The sequence below is a fragment of the Brienomyrus brachyistius genome, chromosome 14 (genome assembly GCF_023856365.1).
Source record: "Brienomyrus brachyistius isolate T26 chromosome 14, BBRACH_0.4, whole genome shotgun sequence".
NCBI classification, from domain to species: domain Eukaryota; kingdom Metazoa; phylum Chordata; class Actinopteri; order Osteoglossiformes; family Mormyridae; genus Brienomyrus; species Brienomyrus brachyistius.
Window position 1 is genome coordinate 8,840,080 of NC_064546.1, and position 27,669 is coordinate 8,867,748.

Consider the following 27,669-nt stretch of genomic DNA (forward strand, 5'->3'; position numbering starts at 1 on the left):
GTCTCAATGAAATGAACCCTAGGTGACAAATCTAAGTGACTAGCAGGCGGTCGGTTATGCCGGTTTGCCTGCCGCCTGGACTTGGCTCTAGTTAGTCAGCGATTTGCCTGGAGACTATGAGCTATGCTTTTAGACAGGAGGTCGGCACCAGCCCGCGAGGGGTGAATACCATCCCTCTTCAAAAGCCCAGGCCTACCGCAGAACATCCGCCAGTTGTCTATATAACCCACACCATTTATCGGGCACCATTCCGACACCCAGCGATGTAGTGATGATAATCTGCTGTACATTTCATCGCCATGCCTAGCAGGGATGGGGCCAGAGCACGTTACTGACACACACATCTTCTTCGCAAGGTTGCATACCTCTTTAAAATTTGCCTTAGTGATCTCTGATTGCCTCAATCGGACATCATTAGTGCCGACGTGGATAACAATCTGAGAGTATTTACTTTTACCTTTAGCCAGCACTTTTAAATTTGCCGCGATGTCGGTCACTCTGGCACCAGGGAGACAATTTACTATGGTCGCTGGAGTCGCTACTCTCACATTTCTTAGAATAGAATCGCCAATTACTAGAGCACTTTCAACAGGTGTCTCAGTGGGAGTTTCACTGAGTGGGGAGAACCTGTTGGAAACGCGAATAGGCGAATGGCGCCGGTGTGAGTTTGGTTTGGATTTACGGCTATGCCGCCGGGTCGTCACCCACTCGCCTTGCTGCGAAGGCTCTGCTGCCGGAGCAGGGGAAGACTTACTGGCTATCGCGGACATATCCGAAGCCGCTAACACTGAGTCGATAAAACTCTCATTCTCCTGAATGTTATGTAACGTCCGGATACGTCCCTTTAACACTACAATCTTCTCCGTCAGCCTAGCGACTAACTGACACTTCTCACATGTATAAATACCGCTAATGACTGGAGAAGAATAGCTAAACATATTGCACTCGGAACACGGAACAGGAGACATTGCATTGTACTTGCGTGAAACGGGAAAACTGAGGCTCTAAAGCTGGAAGCACCTTTTTGATTGAATGGAGATCAGTGCTTGCGAAGGTGATTAATCCGTCAGGGTTTGGAAATTATCAGAGGATTATTAAGCTTGCAAAGATTTTTTCCAATGACTTAATTCTAATTATTATTTAGGTGATATAGTTTCAAGGTTTGCACCCTAGCAACAAGTTTTGCTCTCGCAGGAAACAGCAGAGAGACCATATGAAGAATTATGAGTATGAAAGTATGTTAGAGCCTTTGGTCAATGATCTTATCACTTTGGAGAAACATGGGGTATTTGTTGACAGGCTTAGAAAATCTGTAAAGTGAGTGGTGCTGATTATCTTGTATAGCTGGTTTCGTAGACAGTTTTTCAAATGGTTATGTTTGCAGGTTTTGCACTGATCAGAAGTCAAAGTTTCAGACAACAGATGTAGGCAGTGGAGCATTTTCTTTGAGAACAGAAGAGATTCACAGAGAGTGAATCTCTTAAAACTCTAGAGGAGAATTCATTAGGCAGCAATTTTGGTGTCAAGCAGAGGTGTGTCTTGTCTGAAAAGCTTTCTTATTTTAATGAGAAAATAATCACTTCTGGTTTCCCACTAGATATTGCTCATGATTTATTTGAAGGAATGGTACCTCTGTCTCTCTATTTTAACTTCAAAAAAGTATTTTACTTTGGACTTTTTGAATGAAGTTATTCAAAAGTTTTCCTTGAAATGGACAGATAAAGCAAATTGCCCTCATTCAATACCGCCAACCTATGCTGCAAGGAAGACCATCGGTGGAAATTCACATGAGAACTGGAGTTTGATATTATTTTTACCCATTTCTTATTGGAGAAAAAGTGCTGAACCAGCTTGGAGGCTCCTCACTGATTTAAAAGCATTGTGGACCGTGTAACACCTTTTCATACAGAGAAATCAATTGGCTATTTGAACTTCAAAATCTCTGAACACAGAACAAGATCTAGAGAACTTTTTCCATACCATGATCTTCTGCCCAAACACCATTATCTTGAACATTATCCAGAACATATAATTCAGTTTGGACCCCTAGTATATCCTTGGACTTTGCAATTCCAGACAAAGCATGGCTTCTTAATGGAAAGGCCATCAAGTCCTGAATTGAATATAAAATACTGCTATTAACTTATAAAGCACTCAATGGCCTTGCACCAGAATACCTTAGTGATCTGCTGACCACATACAACCCTCCACGCTTGGAGAAAAAGCTACGGCAGGCTGCAGAGCTCCTCAGCTGTGGAATGGTCTTCCACTGGATGTGCGGGTTTCAGGCTCACTCTCAATATTCAAGTCTAGACTAAAAACACATCTATTTAGTTTAGCATATAGGGACACTAGTTCTAGCTCTAGCTAACTCTTCACTCCCAGTCAGACCTGTAGTGTGAGGTGTAGAGCTGGGTGGGGATCGGTGCCATTGGCTTTGGATTAACTGGACTGTCAGTGCTGTCACTCTAGCTTCGCAATCCCTTGTGGAGCTGGAGTGCTGACATTTCAGGGACTCCCTATGCCTGCATTCCCACTTGCCACTCCCTCCTACTGATGCTGCCATAGCCATATCTGCCGGAGCTTGTACATTGGACTTCATATTGCACTCATCTAGCTTTTAGCACTGCCGATAGCCTCCTCTACTTTGACTAATTGTACATTTTATTTCCCCTACTCCTCCTGGGGGGTGATGCCTGGAGACCTCAATCTATCAAGATGTCCAGCATACCCTATTACATGTGACGTCGCCACCACCAGTGACGTCCCTGCATCCAGCTCGCCCATCTGTCTGTGTCATCTTTCATGTCTGACACCACTGCCTTACCTTTAGTTGCCTGGCGATTGGAAGAAGACTCGGCATTGGCTTGTCATCTTCCCTGCTTTCCAGTTATTTCCCAAATCTTATGATTGGGACAATGTGACTTGACTCTTATTTGACTATCCCTGCCGGCCCCTGGAGGATGGGCTCCCCCTTTGAGTCTGGTCCCTCCAAAAGTTTCTTCCTTCTTGGGAGTTTTTCCTTGCCAGCATCGCCTTTGGCTTGCTCATTGGGGGCTTTGGGTGCGGATGCTGTAAAGCTCTTTGAGACAATGTAATGTTGTGATAATGCGCTATACAAAAATTAATTTGTTGATGTTGTAGTGTTGCGTACATGTGGATTGATGCTGACGTGACAAGGTATAAAGGCTTCTCAGTAAACGCTAATGCCAACTGTCTGTGCTGCAACTCAACGCGGTATTGACGGGATATTTTTTCCTTATGCAAAGACGGCAGATGCTGTTTTTTTTTGTCCTGTAAGTGTGAGGGGACAGATCAAGGTCACTCTGAGTCTGAAGGAGACCCATCCCATCCGTCCCTGGTGCTAACTGCGCGCCTGATCCTAGCTGATCTGTCTCTGGCACCATTCGACCTCTGCAACTGATCCAGAATGCAGCTGCCTGACTTGTTTTCAACCCTCCCAATTTCTCCTACACCACACCATTGTTACACTCCCTCAACTGGCTTCCTGTAGCTGTCCGCATCAGATTCAAAATACTGATGCTTGCCAAAAATGGACCAGCACCCTCCTACCTAAAAGTACTTATCTCACCCCGCACTGCACCACGCTCTCTCTGATCCTCTTGCATTGCTCGACTGGTCCCACCATCTTTCAAGGTGCAAGGAAGACATGCATCTAGACTTTTCTCTGTTTTGGCACCTACGTGGTGGAATGAAGTACCCCAAGATCAGAATGTATTCACTGATGAGATTTCTAAGCACTTATGTAAAATAGGGCATCTGCCAGATGCTGTAAATATAAAATGTATTTGCCAGGGTCTGCACCCGTCTATCCAAGTCTTTCATGTTCTTCTCCTCGTCTGGCCAGCAGGTGTCGCTGGCCATCCTGTCCTCCCCATTGTCAGGCTTTTGTGTTTCCCCAGCTCCCTAGACGGTCACATAGCTCAATGAGCTGTGCATGCAGCTGCCTATAATCCCCTCTGCCATGTGTTCAAAATCAATTCTGATTTTGTATTTTGTATATATCCCTAGTGTTTCATTTATCAGTTTCTAGTTCCTGTTTATTGTTTGTTTTGGTTTTTGCTTTGTGTCTTAGTTGTGATTAACCAGTCTTTGTTATTCCTCAGTTTTAGATTCTGGTTCCTTGTGTTTCTGTGAATTTCTTTGGTTCCCTGTATGATCTCCCAGTTCTTTGAGTTAATTATTAGTTTCACCTGTTGCCTGTTCTTGTGCCGGTCCTTGTGTGTTTCCTGATTGCTCATTGTCCTGCACCCTCCCTTGTCTCATGTCTCACTCCTGCTGCAATTTCTGTATTTAAGTTCCTGCCTTGGTTCAGTTGCTTAATGGGTCATTGTTTGTCATGTGTATTTCATTAGGTGTATTTGCGGTGTATTCAGAGTCCCAGTTACCCTGTGTTGTGTTATTTGTACTTCGCCTGTCTGCCTGCTACTTGTTGCCCTGACCTTTGGTAGTTAGTCTTTGTTTTTCCCTATTTGCTTTTTGACTGCTCGTGGTCCATTGTTTTGTAGTGTTCCCCATGTTATCAGTTTCTTTTAATAAACCTCGTTCATCCTGTGAGCTGAAAGTGGATAGTCCACATTCCTTTTCCCCACCTGCATGATGCCCCACCCTCATGATAGAAACCCTCAAGTCCGTGATAGTATTTAATGTTGGTAATGTCTTACTGTAAGGTTTCAATTAAACTTTACCATACTAATGTATGTACATGAAAATCACGCTATATATGGTGTTCATGGATTGTTTGTGTGCCCGGAGTACACCTTCGAGCATGTCATTATTACCATCTAATATATCACATACCTTGGCACACACTGTTTTTACAAAAGGGCACTACATGATTCACATGGGAATGATCATAATGTTTTCATTATCAGTGTATAACTTCCACACTAACTGCACACAGCAAGCAAGTCTTGTGCTTGTGTCAACTGTATCATCATGGGCACAGCCACCCCATACAGCCCAGCGTGGAGAACAGACTTATTGATAGATTTTGGTCAGCATGGATAACGGACGCATTCATGGACTTCGTCTTCATTCTTAATCACAACTTATACCTACCTTTGTAAACATGTCCACTCTTTTCTGTTTTCAGTAATATTAGTACCCCCAGAGGTTTTTTTTCTCTTTACTTGAGAGTTTTTGGTTCCTCTCCTCTGTTGTGTTCTGACTTTCTTAAATTTTTTTCCTTTCTTTTCCCCATTCTGTATAGATGTTTTATGTATCACAACACATCCATTGTGCTTCCTGTAATCAGTCCAGGCTCATTTTTCATTGAATAAACAGTATGGAAGATGGTCAGGTGGATAGATGTTGATTTTCCTTCTAAATATATATGATAAACATTTTATTAATTCACTTTTTAAACTATAAAAAATAAAAAAAAGACATTAGGCAAATAATATTTATTTGTCGTCCAACAGGGGAAACATGACAGTTCACATGTAAAAAAAGACATTTTATTGCTTTATTTTTATCCTTGTTTGCATACATTTACTTACTGGAAATGTGGAATTGTGCAGATATCAGGTTATGGTATATAAAGCTGAACATTTATTAGGTCTATTGCATACAGGGAGTAAAGTTATATTCTAAACATATACAGTAATGCTACATCCACAATAATCTCATTAAGTCAAAAATTCCAGATGTTTGACATCTGATTTGTATTTATGCATTCTTTGGTATGTTACTACAGGATGCTATATTCTTTTTATTATTATTAAATATCCAGCCTTACAAAGAAAACAGTAATGTAAATGCCAAGTGGAACAATGGGCAGTGCTGAGAGCCAAGTCATGATAATTCAGTTTTAAAAATATTTATTTTTATAAAATGTAAAATAAAAGCATCAGAATAAAACGGGCAAATTGCAATATGACACATCTTAATACTGTCGTCTATATTGTAATACTGGCAAATAAAAAAATGACAAGTTTATAACAATACAATATGATTCGATGAAAAAATATTGTATTCAATAATAAAGTTGTATTTAAAAGATAAACAAGTAACAACTTCCAATTATAATATTTATTGCATAAACATATTCTGTAATTTACAATAAACACAAAGTTCAACAAGAATCTTAAATGTTTTACCAGCATTATCTGTCTTGTTGATATATGCATTTGGTTTTGTTCATGGCTCTGTTTTTGGCATCTGATTTAAAAGTATCATGCAACATGTAAGAACATATACTCCACAAGGGACAAAACCTACTGAACTACTTTGTTTGTACGGTGCAAGAAAAGCAGCTAATCCTGCAATTTTTTGGATATGAACCAAGTACAGATTCATAACATATTAAGTATTATAATATAATTATTAAATTGCCTGCCCTTTCATGGTCATTGCACTCATTGAAATAGTAGTGGTAATTAAATTATTTTCAATAAAAAATTATTGGAATAATTTCTGTTAATTATTTTCACTTAAATAGGTTGTGATTGTCAAGGCAAGTATTTTTTAAAAGGCACAAATTGCTTTTGAGTAAGTTCATTCTTACAGGGTTTCTATTACTGCAAAAAAAAAAAAAAAGCGTTTCAGTAAAACTAGGCCTATGCAAAGCTGTCAAATTACACTGCAATGATAGGAGAGAATATTAGCCAATCAAATGACTGAAAAAGCTACTGGAAAAGCTACAGTTACGGAAAAAGCTGGAAACCATTCATCAAATCATCGAAATGTACATAAAACACATTTTCATTAGCCTGTGCAATTTGAAGAGTATAAAATTGCGCTTGTGCATGCTGCATAGTTTTAGAGGTTTCATAGGGATTTAGTATGCCTTCAAATTTTTTAAGGTTCTAGTTAAAATGTTCTGAAGTTTATTTTCACAAAGCAGATTCAGAAAAGTCTGTCTTTGGTTTTTAGCTCACCCAGTTCACCCAGGTCTTGGTTAATAAATGACTCTCCTTTTTCATTGCATATGTGAAAATGGTTGTGGCATCCATTGTTGATCATATGGGGATAAGCAAGAAGTTTCATGCTTGTGCTGCTACTGCTAAAAGCAGACAAGAGTGCTGTTTGTTTTTAGCAGCCCTTGCAGAGCTGCACATTAGATACTATCTAAGGCAGGAAATGCTTTTGGCCACTGTCACTGTTAATAGTTCTATCAGGAATCTAGTTATAAGACGGTATAATAGTGTTTATAGTAACATAAGCCATGAAGGAAATTTCCATATTTTTTAACTGATAATGGCATTTCAACAGCAGCAGTGTCAAAATATCATTTATGTTGTGTTCTCATCAGGTACATGAACCAAAAACCTGGCTTAAGACTCATTGACACACGTTGGAAATTAGGCACAAACCTAATATTCACTTGGTTTGGTTTAATTTTTTTGTTAGCGTATGGCCTGCTTTATCCCTCTATCACTCTGCATGCTCCACATTCTTGCATCCTTTTCTGCATCTGGTGAGCCAGCTCAGTCATTATACTACAAACTCTGGCACTTCATCACAGGTGAGATCCAAGGAGAAGTACTTGCTGGTCCTTTTGATCGGAATGGCGGGGTCATCACGTGCACCAGGACCCTGCTCTGCAAGCCCGTGGAATCCAACATCAGAAAGGTCCTGGTCACAACCAAATGTGTAACTCTGTGCCGTGTCCTGGCATGATTCTGCCCACTGCTGGCAGCCCTTGTGATACAGCCGCACATCATCCAACGACTGACTGTGGCGGTCAGTTGATGACTGTGATTTTCTACCCACTGTCTAAAAACACAATACGATGCGGAGAAGAAAATCAGAGTAGGCACACTGAGAAGGCATACTACACACTTTTCTTATTTTTCTCCCTAAGAGAAAATATTACGCAGTTTAAAAAACTACCATAAGGATATGGACTGCATGAATATCAGTTACAACTTAATATGTGATATGGTTAATACAAAAAACTCACTTTCTCAGTAGGATTATAAATTTGGCTCACCAGAGGAAGGGACTCAATGCTCTGCCCGTGTAACTTGACTACTGTCTCTGAGGAGCTAGATGTAGAAGAATTAATATCCTTCACGATGAGACCTGGTATAAAAAGGACAAAATTTGAGTTCTGTGGCTTAATTCAACAAACTTGACGTGTCCTTCACTATAAATTAAGCAAAAGATTAAATAGATTAGTGTACAAAATCCTTCTGGTGTGGTCACTATTTAGTATCCATTCTGTTCTCAAGAATTACTAAATAATAACGCTAAATATGTCTACACAGATCTACACACACCTGAATAACCAGGCAATAGCATGTCCTCTGTGATGTGTATGACCATATCTTGGGTGAGCTTCAGAGATAATTCATGGAGTCCTTCATAATCCATGGGGTCATCAACCAGCATTTCAATTTCTTAATTTGGAATAAGAGAAAAATAAATAAAAAACAGTTTGGTATATCTGAAATCCACCTAATGACCAAATATCCAGTAAAGGGCTACGATGAGCCTGGTGTCTATCCAAGCGATCCACTGCACACATTCACACACATAACAAGCAATTTAGAGACCATATTCATTTTAACTGGAAGTTTTTGGGAGAAAGCTGTCACCCAGAGGAAACCCACATGGCCATGAAGAGAACATGCAGTATCCATACACAAAGGACCAGGGGCAGAAATCAATCCCGCACAACCATAGACAGAATATGCAGTGTCCATTCACAGAAGACCAGGAGCAAGAATCAAACCCACATGACACCACCCTATATGAAGAGCACCACATTGTCAAATCTCTTTTGTGAAAATGCAGGAAAAGATATCAATAATATTAATAAAATTATTAATAATAATAATAAATGGAAAATAAATGAGTAATACTTGAAGCTGTCATGTAAAATGCATTTTAATTATCTACACTGACATGTAATGGTTGAAAAGAAGAATTAAAGACGCTTTGCATTATGAAGGTATCTACAGTATAGTGCATTGTAGATGAGAGCTTCATAAAGCATTCATTATTATAGCCATGTTCATTATACGTTATGCCTTTTTGTAAGTATGTATAGCCATGTTCCTGATAGTAATATGAATGTGTTCATAGATTCTTATAGACACAGCATTCATAAAACGTGTTTCCAAAAACTCTTGAAATAAATATAAAGCATCAGCAGATGTGGCTGCATATCCGTTAGTGTGTTTTGGATGTAATAGCTCACCATCATCATCGAGGGCCTGCTCTTTACCCCCACTGTCTATCCCGGAGGTGTGCGAGCTCTCATGGCTGTTGATGGAGCTCCCGCAGGTCTGCAGTGGGTGGCGCAGAGGCTGCCCAAGCTTGCGGAAACTGTCTGTGTCAATGCCTGACGTGTGCGAGCTGCCTTGGCTAACCATGGAATGGCGGGAAAGGCACATGTGCCGTGACATGCTTCCAGTGCTGCTGCCGCTGGCCTGGGAGCGCTTGTCTAGCTGGTCCATGTCCAGCTCTAGGGCATCGCTGATGTATGACTCACGGTACTGCTTCTTTTCTGCCAGAAGAGTCACACACTTATTCCTACATTAAATATACAGCTGAGGAAGCCATTAGTTTATACACATGTGATGAACACCAAGTTATTCAATAGATGTCATCTCATCATATATGGACTATTACCAGTGGCAGATTAAAATTCTGTACTTCACTACACAGTACATGTACTCTCCAAAACTCCTACATAAGGGGAACACTCAGTGGTACACTTTGGTCTAGAGTGGGCTCTATTTTCCATCAGCATAAATTGCGACGCAAAATGGTTTTTCTAGTTTTGTACTGGCAAATTTCTTATTTTCACGTCGTGAAAATTGTGCCTGCTTTACGCTCGTAGATGTGGTGTTTTTACAACAAAAACCATGTCTAAAGTCAGTGCTGCATTATTAATCGGTATTGAAGAGGTGCATTTTAGAAACATGCGGGTGCACGATGTTCATTACAAATACAGGTATGCCCTCGAGGTGCACTAATGGTTTTTCGTTATTTTATTTTATTTAATTTATATTCATTTTATTATAGAGTACACCTGGTCCATTCAATGAAATACCAAAAGAAAAAAAACATATATACTTAAAGAATACACGTATTATTAAAAAATCTTTTGAATTCTTTATCAGAATGAAACGTGCTGTAATTCAAAGGACATCCGGATTTTTGAAAATGCATTTCAGATGAGTCAGGTGGAACATTATAATACAGCTCTCAGAAGGTCGCAACATTCTTTGTGGCATGTTGTATGTTGCATAACATTGTCATGCGTGATAATAAATGAGGACACATTATGCATTAGGCATGATGCTGAACTCCATGTGCTGATGCCAGAATTGGAGAGTATGCCAGCAGCAGCACAGGGATCAGCTGACAGAAGAGCTGAATTGTATGTGACCTGGAAAGGAATCTAAATTGAGATTTAGAAAAATAACAGTCCTATTGTATTTTATTTGAACATTTTTAAACATTGTAGGTTGTGTTTTGTTTGAACAAAGAATACACTTTAATTTATATTTTGCGAACTGCAGATCCCAAATTAAAACTAAAAAACACACAAGCATATTTAAGTCCCCGTTCCCAGCCACTGTGCTTGTTTAGCAGTGAGCTTCTGTGTGCCCAATCTTCTGACATTATTATACTGCTTTCTGCACTGTGCAAATGATCTGGAGATGCCAGGACATGAGGGCACACTTGCTTCACCTTGAAAAGCTAGGGTGCAACAGTGGTGCTCCTGTAGATGATGTGCTTGTGCCTTTTCACCTCGCATATGAGCACGTACATTTCCTCAGCTGAAAAGCACGCGCCATTCTGATTGGTTTGTTGCTTTTTATGCCCAAAACACGCTTCTGAATATTTAAGAGCGTTAGGACAATCTTTTTCTACATGTCAATGTTGGTTGTGGTTCTACGCTTTACAATTTGCATTAGATTGTGAAAACAGAGCCCAGTATGTTTACTGCCCATAACTCCCACATAAGAAGTTCACTCAGGAAGAGAAATGGCTTAAAAATGATGACATATTGCCAACAAAAGTTTTATATTCTACACCCCTTTATCTCCATCAAAAATGAATTAATGTTAAACATGTTGGACCCTAAAAGCTGTTAAGTAGCTTTTGTTTGCCTTTGATTATTTTCCCCCCACAGGCCACAACACATTCATGACCACTGAGTAACAAACACAGGGCTCTTTACCTTCATTCTCCTCCAGTCGTCGAACTTGCTTTAGAATGGGCTGCAGGTTCATATACAAACGGTGACTGTTACTCAAGAGCTGCAGAAGGTGTCGCGACCTCATGGAGCAGCCAGTATAATAGATCAGTTTTCGAGCTGATGGTAGCCCATCTGGGAGTATCTCAAACTTCTTTCCCTGTCATAGGGAATTGCATAATAAAGACAGATCTATATACAGTACATTCACAGATGCTCAAGTCACCAAGATCTCATAAATTGCTAATTAATGTGTACATTAACTTTAATGGAAAAACAAAATGTAGTTATTTAAAAATGTTGGCCGCAAGATAATTCTTTTAATATTCCACAATAAAGTTTGTATTGATTTTTCATTACTAGCCTTCCTGTTCAGCTATTTTTTATTTTATTTATCCAGTACTTCTAGAAATTGTACAGGTTGGTTAGGGACTGTCCAGGGAATTCAATGCTGCCATTCCAGTACGCCCCTTTTTCTAGTTATATTACTTAAATTCAGACAATAATATTTCTGCAACTTATTGTAGCATCATTCTGAGAGTATATGTATTGTGTGTGATACAAATTATTAAAGCAGTATATCCTGTTCCTGTTCATCATTTTTTGCAAGCATGACATTATGAAAACTGAATTTCTTATGTATTTTTGAATATATACAGCAGTTTCTCTTAACTTCAGGTACAATAAAAAATATATGAATGAGATTTAAACTCACCACAAACACCAGTTTCCCCACATTTGTCCAAGGGAAATCATACAAAAGTTGTCTCACAGCTCCCACATTCTGATTTTAGAATTTAAATTAGATTTAAAATTATTACATTTATTTCAAACACATGACACAAACAAATCACACTAGGGAAAAAATGCAAGATGCAACTCTGGCATAATCACAGAGAAAATTATAAGTTGCGTGTTAATGTAGCTGGCAAGGGACCTGGAAGATTTGAATTCCTCGCAAGGTCAATCCAAGAGTCATGGAGGCGTCAGCTTCTTTTTTATCCTGTTTAAAGATAGAATACAATTAAACTGACATTAAAAAGAACCATTTTGCAGTTTTAAATCCTACTGGATTCAAATCACTACTCTTGGAAGTAACTGTCACAAAACATAAGGCACTCAAGATTTGCCTTCAAAATCACTAAAACTGCTGATGTGCAAATGTAATCTACATTCGAGCTGGCCACTGTATGGCCACTAACATATTAACTACATAATGAACCAAAACGCACAGACTACTTGCGGTAGGAATATTTAAATATCAGTATGTTCATGTAATATGGAGCAGGATAAGTGGGTAGAATATGAACTGACAGATCGATGTGCAGGCATCTTCAAACCCTTCTCTCACTTTGTAGAGTCTGTAGTAGTGCACAGTGACATCATCCAGCTGAGCTGATTCTTTAATGTACTTCAGATGGGCTTCAGAGGCAGTGAGGGCAAACTGATCCTTGTGCATGTTGGGGATGTGCCTCAGGATGTAATCACTTCCTCTCTTTGCAATCACCTGGAAAAAAGTGTATGAAATAAGTCAAAGTTCACTTTCTAATTCTTGCAGCAGTCAGGACAACAAGAGTACTCACTGAGAGTTGTAACCCACACAGAACGTCTAATTAATTTATCACACAAAGAATGGGTTACATCCTCAGTAATTTTGGTAACAATGAAAATGTTAAACATGGATTTTTTAATTAACCGTATGAATCAAACTTTAATCCACAGAAATGCTACATCAGAACTTTGATTTTGAAAGCTAAAGCACGGTGAGGAAGCCTACAACATCTATATGGTATTTAATAACAAATCAATATACATTACTTAAGTTTTCTAAACCTGGGGTCCAAAGCAGCAGCAATTAGGATTGTCTTTGGAGAGTGATTCTCGGTCATTCTTCAGAAAGGACTGCACAATCAAGTTCAGGGTATGATGTACACATCGCACAGATGTCCATCCATGCTTTTCTATCAAAATCTTCACTGCTGCTATGACATTTGCACCACTGTCACGGACAACAGCTTTTGCTTTCAGTGGTGTAATGTCAAATTTGGAAATAACATCATCAAGCCACTCTGCAACATTTGCAACCATGTGTCTCCCATCAAGGGGCATTGTCGTCAGGTTATGGGACTCCATTTCCCAATCCTCTCCAAGAAAGTGACACGTCACCCCCAAATACACCCCTGAATACACCCCTATTCGTCCAAATATCAGGTTTCAGTTTCAACTTGCATTTGTCTTCATATTTCATACATCATTTTCATGAAGTAGGTTCTTGAAGAAAGTGTGTACCTGGGACTTGAAAATGGAAATTATCTTCTGAAAGCCTTCATCCTTCACCATTTACAGTGGGCACACTTGTCTGAGACAATCATGTTCAAAATTACAATTACATTTACAGTATTTGGCAGACGCCCTTAGCCAGAGCGACTTACATAAGTGCTTTGAGATTCTGCGATGAATTTCCAATGCTAGCTCAATAAGGACCCAGGCTATGAATACCATCTGTCTGAAAACTCCATTGAGAAAGTGCAGAATTTTTATTAATTTTTTTTAAACACATACACCAGAAAAAAGAGCAGAGTAAGAATACAGAAGTACTACGTCAGGTATTTCTGAAAAAGGAATGTTTTGAGTCGTCGCTTGAAGACATTCAAGGATTCAGCTGTTCGGACATCTAGGGGGAGTTCATTCCACCAATTAGGTGCCAGGACAGAGAAGAGCCGAGATGTGTGTCTTCCTTGTGCCTTGAGGCGAGGTGGGACCAGTCAAGCAGTGCTGGAGGATCGGAGAGATCGTGGTGCAGTGCGGGGTGTGATGAGGTCCTTTAGGTAGGATGGTGCCAGACAATTTTTGGCTTTGTATGCGAGCATCAGTGTTTTGAATCTGATGCGGGCAGCTACAGGAAGCCAGTGGAGGGAGCGCAGCAAAGGAGTGGTGTGGGAGAACTTGGGAAGGTTGAAAACAAGACGAGCAGCAGCATTCTGAATCAGTTGGAGGGGACGGATGGCGCTCAGTGGTAAACCCGCTAGAAGCGAGTTGCAGTAGTCAAGGCGTGAGATGACGAGGGACTGAACGAGTATCTGGGTAGCCTGAGTGGAAAGAAATGGACGTATCCTCCTGATATTAAAGAGGAGAAACCGACAAGAGAGAGAAAGACTGGCGATATGTGAGGAAAATGACAACCGATCATCTATGGTAACTCCAAGGTTTCTAGCAGAAACCGAAGGAGGGATCAGGGAGTTGTCAAAAGAGATCGCAAGGTCCTGGAGGGGGGATGAGTCAGCCGGGATGTAAAGCAGCTCAGTTTTACTAGTGTTGAGTTTTAGCTGGTGAGTGGTCATCCAAGATGAGATGTCTGCCAAGCATGCAGAGATCTTAGTGGAGACATGAGTGTCTGAGGGAGGGAAGGAGAGGATGAGTTGAGTGTCATCGGCATAGCAGTGGTAGGAGAAGCCATGTGAGGATATATCCTCGCCAAGAGATTTAGTATAGAGGGAGAATAGGAGAGGGCCAAGAACCGAGCCCTGAGGGACACCGGTGGAAAGACAATGTGGAGTAGATGTGGATCCATTCCATGTCACTTGGTATGTTCGGCCTTCTAGGTAGGAAGCCAGCCAGCGCCAGGCCAAGCCACTAATGCCAAGACTCCTAAGGATGGATAGGAGAGTCTTGTGGTTGACCGTGTCAAATGCTGCTGATAAGTCAAGAAGGATGAGGACAGATGACAGTTTGGCTGATCTGGCAGCATGTAGCTTCTCAGTGACTGCTAAGAGGGCAGTCTCTGTAGAGTGAGCTGCTTTAAAGTCAGACTGATTAGGATCCTGGAGGTTGTTCTGAGAGAGATAGAGAGAAAGCTGGTTGTAGACTGTACGTTCGAAGATTTTTGAAAGGAAGGAAAGAAGCGATACTGGTCGGTAGTTGCAAGTGTCTGAGGGATTTAGAGTGGGTTTATTTTAAGATGGGAATGACCCTGGCTATTTTGAATGCTGTTGGTACATGACCGGAGGTTATGGAGCCATTAATGATAGTCGTGATGAAGGGGAGAAGGTCTAGAGAGATTGTCTGAAGCAATGCAGAAGGGATTGGATCAAGTGGGCAGGTGGTAGGGTTGGAAGATGAGATGACTTTCATGATCTCATCTGCTGTAAGACCGGAAAACTGGGCCAGTGAGGGGGGAGGGAAATCCTTTGTGTGTAGTGTAGTGGATGAGGGAGAGAATGTCTGACAGATTCTGTCAATCTTCTTGGCAAAGAAATTGGCAAAATCTTCAGCAGTCAGGAAGGAAGGAACAGGTGGAGGCAGAGGGTTGAGTAGAGACGAAAAGATGTTATGGAGTTTGCGAGGATCTCGTGAGGATAATTCTAGTTTGTCTTTGTAAAAGGCAGTTTTAGCTGCAGTCACGTCCATAGAGAAGTTGGATAGCAGAGTACAGTAGGAAGACAGATCTGCGTCAAGCTTAGATTTCTTCCACGTCCTCTCTGCTACCCGCAATTGTCTTCGGTTGGTGCATAATGCAGCTGAAAGCCAAGGAGTAGGCAGAGTTTTCCTGGGTTTGGAAGACAGCGGGCAGAGGTTGTCCAAGGATGTGTAAAGTGAGGAGATGAGAGTATCAGTTGTAGACTCCAGTGCCAAGGAGGAAAAGGAGTCAAGGTCAGGAAGGTAAGACAGGGTGCAGGAAGCAACAGAAGAAGGGGAGACAGAGTGGAGGTTTGGTCGAGTGGGCAGGAAACGTTGAAAACCGGGATTGGGCAAGACGGGTAGGGCAATGGTAAAGGATACAAAGTGGTGATCAGAAATGTGTAGAGGAGTAGAAGTGATGTCAGTAGCCGGAGAGGGGCGGCTGAAAACCAGGTCAAGGACGTTACCTCCTTTGTGTGTAGGAGAGGAGCTGTTGGATGTTAGAGAGAAGGAATCGAGAAAAGGGAGGAGACCAGAAGAAGGGAGCTTGTCATGGGGGAGGTTGAAGTCACCAAAGAGAATGAGAGAGGAGCTGTCAGTGGGGAAGAGACTGAGGAGAGTATCTAGCTCCTCTAGAAAGCAGCCTAGGGGGCCAGGAGGGCGGTAGACAACAATGATCAGTATATCGAGTGGAGAGGTAACAGCAACTCCATGGAATTCAAAGGATGAAATGTTGAGATGGGGCAGAGAGGGGGGCATGTAGCACCAGTTCCGAGTTACCAATAGACCTGTGCCACCGCCCCTGCCAGTCTGGCGAGGAGAGTGAGAGAAAGCATAAGCAGAGGAGAGAGCTGCCAGGGTAGCCGAGTTCTCAGGCGATATCCAGGTCTCCGTCAGAGCCAGAAAGTCAAGAGAGTGGTGTGAAGCAAGGGCGGAAATGAAATCAGCATTCTTTACAGCAGACTGGCAATTCCAGAGGCCACCCAACACGCTTCGCTGGGACTGGGGTGTTATGGGAGGGTAGACAAGATTACTGAGAGTGCGGCGTCTGGATGTTGGATGAGATCTTCTAGATCTAAAAGATAAGTGGACTGGTATACGTCTAAGGCACATGTCTGCAGTGATGGTGTGAGAGATTGTGAAATAGAGGATAGGATAGAGTAGGAAAGAAAGGATTAGAAGCAGTAGTAACAACTAGACCGTTTGCCTTTATCCGCCACAGGCACGCGTGTCTGTGGCGGTGTCACCTTCAATTTAACTCAGTAAGACGTAAAGAGCAAAACTTGGGGTCTGAGTACAAGCATTTATCCAGCATCTCTGGAGCAATTGGAGGGTAAAGGACTTTACTCAAGGGCACATCAGCCTGCCAACGCTGGGATTTGAACCAACAACCTTCTAGTGACTGGCACAGCATCCTAACCTGCTGAGCCACACACACAAAAACACATACACACACAAAAAAATGCTGTCTGTAAATTATTTTTATATTTTTAAAATATTAATGTACTTTGATGATTATGTAATTATTATAATGTTCTTTCACTCCACCTGAGTTCATCTCGGTAATGGAACCGTCTTTTTGAATGTACGTCTTTATTGTAACATGAAACATCCTCATTCAAATTGCACTACCATTTAAAACAGCACTTAATCCATTATTATTTCATTTGTCACGTGCTATATTCGTTAATCTGTGTTTGTGGGATGTTGTGCATACATTTTCACCAGCACATATCACCAATCCCCATGGTTATTGCAGCCAAGCTTGTGCATGAGGACTAACATCAGCCATAGCGATGGAGTCTTACGCTTAGCTTAGGAGTTCTCCCTTTGCCTTAATAAAAGTTGGTCTGAGCCACTTTGTGAATAGCATTTAGGAGAATACTTTTATTTACAAACTTTTAGTCTGACATAGGAGTGCTTCTAGTGATAAGACAAAACGTTTTGTGAAAATGGGCCCAGGTCAATGTCAAAACGTCTGTTTGAAGTACCTGATAAGTATTTGATAAACCAGTGATTACTCATACAATATCTTGAGCTTAAAGGTATTTTACTGTATATATTTTTAAATAATGCCCTCTAAAATTGGTATTTTCCATTAGGACTTATTAAAAAACAATGCATATACTGCCATATTGACAGCAATTTATCTTGTCAATGTCAAAATGTCTGTTAGAAAGCTCAATACCATGTGATAGGCTAGCTATGACTCTTACCATACCTTTAGTTTGAAGACATTGTGCTGTATAGATTTTAAGAGTGTCATCTGAATGCCCAACTTTAACCATTAAATCAATGCATGTTCTGCCATATTACAATTGTAATAACTGCACACGATGAAATAAAAAAAAACATGTAACAATCTGCCAATAATAAAATAAGAATGGTGAGTGCATAACGTAATAATGTATTGCGTATAATGTTATTATCCATCTAATCCATACTCATCTCATACTCACAAACTTGCACTATTTCTTGATGCACTAAATAGATGACCTGGAAATTTGAAAGTTAATAAGTGTTTTTGCCTGAATGCTGTGAGTCATAAGAACATAAGAACTATACAAATGAGAGTCCTTCGAGTGAAATGTAGATGTACTTATTCATTTATCATAAATCTGATATGCTGCAGTGATATGAGCTGAACAGAACTCTTACATCTTTAGGCAGAACCTTAGTCCTGCCTAAGGTACAGACTGAACATGAAACATTTGGTTATTACGCTGCTCTAAAATTGAATCAGAAGACTGAAAGCTTTCAAATCTAGACTGAAAACGTTTTTTTTTTATGAGACTTTCAGCTCAGCTTAACACTGTTAGCTATACTGCATTGCCATCCTGTAATGGCACCTAATCATCCCAATTTTTCTGTAATTTTCTTTATTATTTTCATGTTTTAATTTCTTCTCTTTTAAATTTATTGTTTTAATCATGATTTCGATTTCTGTTCTCTTTTGTCTTTTTAATTTGAATTTTCTTTGTAGTGGGGGCACAGTGGTGCAGTGGTTAAATCTGTTGCCTCACAATTCTGGGAAAAGAGTTTGAGTTTCTGCCTTGGCTCCACAAGTTGTGGAGTTTGCGTGTTCTCTCTGTGTCATTGTGGGGTTTCCTCAAGGTACTTCAGTTTTTCCCCACAGTACGAAACACTGATTCTTGAGGTAAGGGACAAAACATGTCTCACATAGAAAAGTCTTCTTTATGTAAAAATTGAAAAAAATATATATTAATAATAGAAACTGCAAAACTAAAATCTGTAACACTTGTGCATACTTATGAAATGATATAATATATTACAAAATGAATTTATCGTAATTTGTTAAAATACAGACTCTGTACTAAGAAAGTACATGCAATTTGACCTGTCCTAAGCAGGACATTACAATGTTTAACTTCCCCAAAAAATGTTTAAAAAGTGCTACAAATGGATAAATATTAATGTCAAAAAAACTGAAGTATTAAATAGAATATGAAATGTCATATCTGAGAAGGGGCGGCATGGTGGTGCAGTGGTTAGCACTGTTGCCTCACACCTCTGGGACCCAGGTTCGAGTCTTCGCCTGGGTCACATGTGTGTGGAGTTTGCATGTTCTCCTCATATCATCGTGGGGTTTCCTCTGGGCACTCCGGTTTGCCCCCACAGTCCAAAAACATGTTGAGGCTAATTGCAGTTGCTAAAATTGCCCGTAGGTGTGCATGTGTGTGTGAATGGTGTGCGAGTGTGCCCTGCGATGGGCTGGCCCCCGTCCTGGGTTGTTCCCTGCCTCGTGCCCATTGCTTCAGGGATAGACTCCGGACCCCCCGCGACCCAGTAGGATAAGCGGTTTGGAAAATGGATGGATTTCCATGGCCAAGCAGCTGCATCCAAGCCTTACATCACCAAGTGCAATGCAAAACGTTGGATGCAGTGGCCCCCAGTGCCAATGAAAGGAACACTTTGGACAATTTCATGCTCCCAACTCTGTGGGAACACTTTGGGAATGGCCCCTTCTTATTCCAACATGACTGCACACCAGTGGACAAAGAAAGCTCCATAAGATGAGTGAGTCTGGTGTGGAGAAACTTGACTGACCTGCACGGTCAACCTGACAGAACACCTTTGGAGTGAATTAGTGTGGAGCCAGGCCTTCACATCCAACAGCAGTACCTGACCTCTCAAATACTCTCCTGGAAGAATGGTCAAAAATTCCCATAAACACACTTCTAAACTTTATATTAAAGCCTAATATAAATGGGAAAACATGTCATAGAAATAGAAACAGGGACCATCAAAGAAAGAGAAGAAAGAAATTAAACAGTGATCCAGACAACAGAAGGGAAACCCTTTGAGAAGACAGAGATGGAAGAAGAGGGTTCAAGAGAAGAAAGTGAGGCAAATGGGAGACCTGGGAGAGAGGGAGCAGAGGCATCAGAGAAGGTATTGGAGGAATGCTCAGAGAAAGTCTAGAAAATGCAGGGTTATGCAGAATGCAGTGCAGCAAAAGGACACACCCTCAGATAGTCCACTAGACGAGAGTATTGAGGAGCCAACCAAGAGCAGACGAGCTCTTACAAGTGAGAGAGAAAAGAAACTAGAAAGAGGAATTCGAGGGAAATAAGGGATATAAAAGAAAAAAATAAGAAGCTAACAAAACAGAGAAACAGGTTGAGAAAGCAAAAATGGTGTAAAAAGAGGGCTAAAACAACTGATAAATCAAATAACAAACAAAAAGAAAATAGAAATAAAGCACAAATAGACTCTCCACAGCCAGAAACTGAGAAAATGTTGTCAGGAAGCCATCTTAAATATCCCAACCTCAAGCAAACTCTTCTCTTCCACAACATTCTCTGCCAGGAACTTCAGATGAAAAAACAAGCTTCACACAAACCATTAACATCAAAGTCATTATACGGAAGGATCCTAAAAAAATATAGACTGCTTCATAAGATTCCCCAAGTTTGGTTTGACATATAAAATTATGAGTGAAAAGAAAACAGACCACTAAGAAAAAGGCAACATTTCTTCAAGGTATCAGCAAGACAGTTCAAGAGTTCTTTATAAACTCCTCTCACATCACTACAAATAAAAATGACACCATCACAAGAAACAAGATAAAACATCAACGAATGATTCTGACAGACTCCATACTGAACTTCCGCCTTTAGTTTATCTGTAGCAACCCAGAAATAAAGCTCAGTTACTCCTCCTTTTGCGCTATGCAGCCCTTCTATGTCACAGCACCAAGCATCTGATAGGAAGACATGTCTGTGCCAATATCACAAAAATGCATCCTTAATGCTGCAGGTTCTCAGGTCAGCAGATGTCGTAAAGTCAAACAAACTAGAGGACAGCTTTGAGTTGGTTTGTTGCTGTCCAGCCAGTAAGGCCTGCCTTCTTCATGAAACATGAAACTAAACATCCACAGTGGGCCTCTCTCTGACCTACTGCACTCATATCAGGAGAAGCTTCGATACGAGATCACAACATGTGTGCTTGGATCACAATCAAATAAAAGCACACAGAAATGTCATTGAGACCTGCAATGAGTTATTGTGCATGTTGACTTCTCTGAATCCTGGAAGTGCAAGTATGCCTTTGAAAATCAAGCCTGTTATTTCGGCCAGAATTTGCCATAGCTGAATCTGCATACTGGAATGTACTACACTAAAGGTGAAAAAGCAGCATTTTGCAGTTTCCGAGTCCAAGAGGCAAGATGCATCAGCAATCTGGACATACATGGATCCAGTACTGAATGCTATTCGGATAAAATATCCATCAGCTACCACTGTGCACTTCTGGTCTGATGGTCCCAGTAAGCAGTATAAGAACAAAAAGAACTTCTTTCTCCTTTCTGAGGTACCATCCACACTTGGCTTCACCAGGACCACATGGAATTATTTCCCGACTACCAATGGCAAGGGTGCCCCCGATGGAATTGGAGCAACAGTAAAATGAACAACAGACAAATTGGTTCTGCATGGAAATGACATGGCAAATGGAAAAGAGTTCTTTGAAAAGATCTCAAACTGTTTGCGTGGTGTGTAGCTGTATCACATTGAGGAAAAAGACAGAAATATAACACACTTCTCATACAACAACTCAAACAGGTTCTATCCACAAGAAAAATACACCAAGTCATCCCATATCAAAATAGTGTCTCCCACAGATAGCTGTCATATTTTTGCAGTGAGCCAATGAATTGCCAGTGCTTTACCCCAGTAACTTTCATTTTAAATGCCTGTGCAGATGAAAAACAGACTGAAACAAGGGCCAAGAAGAAAGGTCCTTTGGCCATGTTGATGGACGAGATAGAAAAGGATATGGGGGAAGAAGAAAACTTAATGGAGTGGGAAATAGAGGAGCAGCCAGTGAAAGGTCCTGAAGGCACCATGGTTGAAATATCTATTGACAGCATTGAGGAGGGAGATTGGCTAGCTGTAGTATATGACAGTGACAGTTGACAGTGAGCACCAAGATGTGAGAGTAGAGTTCATGCACCCTTGTGGCCCAACAGCTAACGATCACCCCAAATGTGGGAGGAGGGATGTGTGTTTCTGTCCAATCACGTATATTCTTCTGAAACTAACAGGGAAGGCATCTCCAATGCAGATAAGCCATACAAGAGAGATCTACAGTGTAGCCCCTGATGTAATGGACTTCATAGAGCATGAGCATGTCCAACGCATGCTGCTGAAATCTTAATGCAGGTCACATGAAAATGAAAAATGTTAACTGACATAAAGATCTTTAGTGCATTTTGAAACAAGCTACAGTGATGAGTAGAGATCCGTTGTGATTTCGGTTTGTTCTGTTATATGTGACCCTCTAAAACAGGGTCATTAGTTGTTTATTATACGTAAATCCTAGTTTTCTCATTTAAACCTTGAGGTCCTGTTTCTGGATGTTCTTTGACTATCCACTCTTTTCCATTACTTGATGGTTCCATGTCAAAGTTTAGTAACATGTGTGTCATATCAACACTTCATGAATTTCATTCTCTGTCATCAGCTGTTTAACACTGTCAGCTGTTTGTCAACACCATTAGGTGAAGGTTTTTGTGTTGTTATGACAAAATGTATTACCTTTTGTTAAATTTACTGTGTTTGGATATTAAAACACCACACGAACTACACACAATGAGGTATTTAATAACATTGATTATATATGCTTTTTACTAAAAATTAACATACAAATTTGAGGAACTTTGAAATTTCCTTTTTTCAGAACAAATTTCAAAATAATTCATTTTACAACTTAACTCTGATACAAAACATCAGAAATATATACTTAAGGACACAACTAGTGTTTTAACTGATAAAGTCAAAATAGAATGATTTTTTGTGTGTCTGACGGAGCTGACATTTAGTTATTGAGTAATTAAAGGTCAGTTTCCATGTTTTTATAAAAAACCTGTTCCCTTTGGTGGTTGAGACCTTTGCCTATAAATATATCTAGTTGAGATTAATGTAGTATGTGGTAAAAAAAAAAAAAGTGTAGGTCTAAAACAGGTTTTGTCTCTTTACCTCAAGAATCAATGGAAAACATACTGGAGTTACCAAATTGTGCACGTGCGAGTGTGCCCAGTGACTGGCACCCTGGGTTGTTCCCTGCCATGCACCCATAGCCCCCAATATAGGCTGGGGCCCCCCATGACCCTAAAAAGGACAAGTGGTTACAGAAGATAGATGGATTCTTTGTATTCTGTATTTTTCTCATTTGTAAAGGACTGTGAATGACAGCAGTGTACAAAAGGGGCAATATAAATAATTATCTTAACTATTACACATTACATTACACCAAGTAGGTGGTCACTTGTATTTTTTATATATATTTTAATGTCTATGCTTCAAAATGCTCTAAAATGTGCACAAGTGTTTGAATTTTGAATTAAATAAGAATATTAAAATTTACTTAACCTTTTGGTTAGTAAAATGAGTGGTATAATGGTACACTGGTTAACACTGTTACCTCACATCTCTGGGGCCAAGGTTCATGGCTCCATGTGTGTGTAGTTTGCATGTTCTCCCTGTGCTGTTATGGTTACCTCCATGTACTTCAATTTCTCACAACAGTTCAAAAACATGCCAGGGTTAACCCTTAAATCTTTACAAGGGGTGCCAATAGTTGTGGAGAGTGCTGTGTGTTTAAATAGTCTAAATGAATATGTGAAATTTTGTTAATCATGCATGTGGCAACTGTGTAATGTTTTGCATGCAATGCATGCATTATGTTAGCATGTAACTGTGAGTGTCATGTAAATTGTTGGCTTTTCTGTTTGTGTTGCTGCTAGTGTTGCACCAATAGTGACTGTTAAAGAGAGCAGCTGTCATTTTAAAAGAGCTGTATCTTTTATTAAAATGACTCAACCACTCGCCACAGTATGTTCTTTCATGCTATTTATGTGCGTCTGCTTAATCAAAAATAACTCTAGGGTTGTATAGTTTATAATATTTACTATCTGTCCTTTCACCCCTAAATAATACATTTGTTTACTTGAATGCTTTCTGATTAATACACTTATTGTAATGCGATTGCCTGTGGTTAGTTTTTAACAGTGAGATGGTTAACATGTTTTTGCCATTTTTTTTCTTTATAAAGATAAGATTTGGTATTCCAAAAAAAGTACTGGAAAAAAGTGCTGAAAAAGTACGGGGTCATCTTATAAATCAGGGTTGTCTAACATTCGGGCCAAAATGGTAATAGAGCGAAACAGTACTGTACAACTGTCTAGTAAACTGATTAAAATAGAAGAGAATAAATACATAAATACCAGATATGTAAATGGTAACTAAATGACCACAAATCAAAGTACAGGAGAATGATTTTGGGATGAGAAATGAACATTATTATTGGCTCAGAGGAATATGCACATGTTGGTTATTACTAAGTGCAAGATTGAGATGACCATATTACCTAACCAGTACTAAGGTTTTACCAAATAAATTAACTACCGTACAGCTCCTAGTATTCATACACTTCATTTGAGCTTCAGGCTTTGCAGTCACATTTTATTTAACAAATATCCCATCCATTTTCTGTAACTGTTTGTCCTGTTCATAATTGTTGTGGGTTCAGAGCCTGTGGACACAAGGCAAGGAACAATCCAGAATGGGATGCCAACCCATCACAAGGCACACTCTCACATGCATCAACTCCAATTAAAAAAGGGTAAAAAAAAATCTACCTTTCAGTGAAGTAGCTTCATCTGACACTGAAAAAATCCAGCCATCCATCCATCCATTTTCCAAACCACTTATTCTACTGGTTTGTGGGGGATCAGGAGCTTATTCCGGAAGCAATGGGCATGAGACAGGGAACAACCCAGGATGGGGGGCCAGCCCATCGCAGGGCACACTCAAACACCATTCACACACATGCACTCCTACGGGCAATTTAGCAGTCCAATTAGCCTCAGCATGTTTTAGGACTGTGGGGGGAAACCAGAGTACCCGGAGAAAACCCCACGACGACATGGGGAGAACATGCAAACTCCACACACGTGACCCAGGCCGAGACTCCAACCTGGGTCCCAGAGGTGTGAGGCAACAGTGCTAACCACTGCACCACTATGCCGCCCTCATCACCTAACCACTCTTTTTTTATTTGGACAGGTGCTTCGGATAATTGTCCTGCTGGAAGATCCAGTGACGGTCCAGTTTTAGTTTCCTGGCACAGGCAGAAAAATTTTGATTTCAAATATCCTGGCATTTCATGGAGCCCAAAATGCCATGTACCATAACAAGGTTTCCAGGGTTTTTGGAGGAAAAACAGCCTCACAACATCACAGAACCTCCACCATATTTTAGTAGGGATAAAGTTCTTTTTACTACAGCCATCCTTCTTTTTACACCAAACCCACCCTGAATGTTTATTGCCAAAAAGCTCCATTTTTGTTTCATCAGACCATTGAATTTTGGTTCCAGTCAAAGTTTTAATAATCTTTCACAAACTCCAGGTGTTTACGTTTGTGGTTAACTGATAAAAAAGCTTTTTTTCTGGCATACCATCCAAATAATACATTAGAATGAATGTGGTGTCTGATGGTTTTTTCGGAGACGTGTTAACCCCAAGATTTAACTTTGTCTTGTAATTCATCACCAATGATCCTTGGGGATTTTTTGCCTCTCTTACAATCTTCCTTACTGTATGTGGAGGAAAAATAAACTTGGGCCCTCATCCAGGCATGGTTTATAACAGTTCCAGTTGTTGTCCACATTTTTATTTCCCTAACAGTAGAAATGAATTTTCAGGCGAGTAGCTATTTTTCATACCCATTCCCTGACTTATGAAGGTCAACACACTTCTCCTTCGTTAGTTTTGTGCTCTCTTTTCTTTGCCATGTTGAAGGATGACTAAGGGAATTTGGGATCTATGTCACCTCATGTTTGTACCCCAGTTAATCAGGAAGTCATGGATGACAGCTTGAAGGTTTCTTTTCACTCCAATCAACTCAAAGATGTACAATTTACAGGGGAAACATGCTTCCGTTACATTGTGTCCACTATAATTCCCAGGGGTGCCAATAATTGTGGCACATGCATTTTTGCTAAAAATAATTATTACTTGTTGAAGAATTTGATTTTATTTGAATAAATTTATTTCAAAGAAAGGTTGAATTATTCAATTTTTTTTGGTGTGAGATGAAGCTACTTCACTGAAATTTTTTCTAACCCTTTTTACAATTTTTTACAAGGGGTGCCTATAATTGTGGAGGGAGCTGTACATGTGGTGTGATGCAAAACATACTGGTAACTGAATAATTAGTCCTGCTGACCAACTCTGTATTGTCAAATTATGTCAGCCAGTTACAGACAGTGAGTGGGGTCACTTCTCACACAACATTGTATTACTAAAACAATGTTGATTAAGTTTGAAGTATGGGATCACCTTTTAACCAGAAGGCAGGATCATTTCTATCATCTACTGTTGTGTGTGTTTGTGTGTTATGACATTTAAATTCTAGTCCTAAAACATAAGATCACCCCTAATTTTTAGATGTAAAAAACAGTATTTTATATTTGGGCCAAAACAATAACAACAGAATCTATAAAATCATAGTAAGGAGAAAGCACATCTACAGCTTCCTTTGCTGAGAGAGTTTTCACCCTCATCATGTTCTTATTTAGTTTAACAAGGACAAGAAATGTTCATTTTGAACAATAAAAAAATGAAAAATTAACAGTTTTATTTAAAATATATTTACGTGGGATTAGCTACAATCAACAACAATATTTACAATTTAAGAAAAACCCTAATCCCAATCACGACATCCTTAACTCCCACCGAGCCCTAACTTATCCTATAAGTAACTAAGCAAAATAGAAGACTTTTCACATTTTTACAAATTTTTATCACATTCACAGACTTTATAATATTGAGGTTATTCAAATGGCAACCTGAAAAATGTCCTCAAAGTAAGGAGGTTTCAGGTTTTAGCACACTTTGGAGACATTTTATTCCTCAAACGTTATCTATACCAACCCACACACAATTTTGTGTGTGTGTGTATGTATGTGTGGGCATAAGGGTCCAAGTACATGGTACAGCTATTTTTCCAGAGACCATGGAGCACTATGTGTGATAAACTTTGCCAAACTAAAATATTATTACAAGCCTACCTTACACACTCTTTAAAACTCTCCAAAAACAACACAATTCAATTCTTCCACAATACATTTCGCCAGTTGGTTACTCCTATGGATGAAATTTGCCAAACAAGGAGGCTAGTGACCAAGAATCAATACAAATTTTATTATAGAATATTCAGAAAATCATTTTGAGATCAACAGTTTTAGAATCACATACCTATACAATGTTCCTGGGAAGTCTGCAAAAGGATGCAAAGAATACGTTTTGATGTCAGATGGCTGTGTTCACAAGACAGTGGTTACAGACTGCGCTGTCGTTGTTCCTATTTTCTGGTGTAGATTTTCATCCATATAATGTTTTTGTGAAGTGGTAATACGACCCACCAAAGATCAAATACAGTAAATAGAGTAAATAATAATCCATCCATCCATCCATTTTCCAAACTGCTTATCCTTCTGGGTCGCTGGGGGTCCAGAGCCAATCCTAGACCCTACAGGCACAATAAATAATAATAGACTGAGTAAATA

At 39.9% G+C, this 27,669-nt stretch overlaps 1 protein-coding gene across 6 annotated transcripts in view; it reads right to left on the reverse strand.

Moving 5' to 3' along the window:
* Positions 1-5,411: 5,411 nt before the first annotated feature.
* Positions 5,412-27,669, reverse strand: part of frmd6 (FERM domain containing 6) — a 76,708-nt gene continuing 54,450 nt past the window's right edge. For 5 of the 6 annotated variants that reach the window (XM_048974947.1, XM_048974942.1, XM_048974944.1 and 2 more), the window contains 8 exons: positions 12,531-12,686; positions 12,117-12,182; positions 11,895-11,963; positions 11,165-11,339; positions 9,170-9,478; positions 8,247-8,366; positions 7,928-8,049; positions 5,412-7,740 (listed from right to left, as the gene is read on the reverse strand). In XM_048974947.1, the coding sequence (XP_048830904.1) occupies positions 7,459-7,740; positions 7,928-8,049; positions 8,247-8,366; positions 9,170-9,478; positions 11,165-11,339; positions 11,895-11,963; positions 12,117-12,182; positions 12,531-12,686 (1,299 nt within the window). In that variant the 3' untranslated portion in view covers positions 5,412-7,458. The remainder of the gene's footprint in view (positions 7,741-7,927; positions 8,050-8,246; positions 8,367-9,169; positions 9,479-11,164; positions 11,340-11,894; positions 11,964-12,116; positions 12,183-12,530; positions 12,687-27,669) is intronic. The other variant, XM_048974946.1, reaches the window with a different exon arrangement.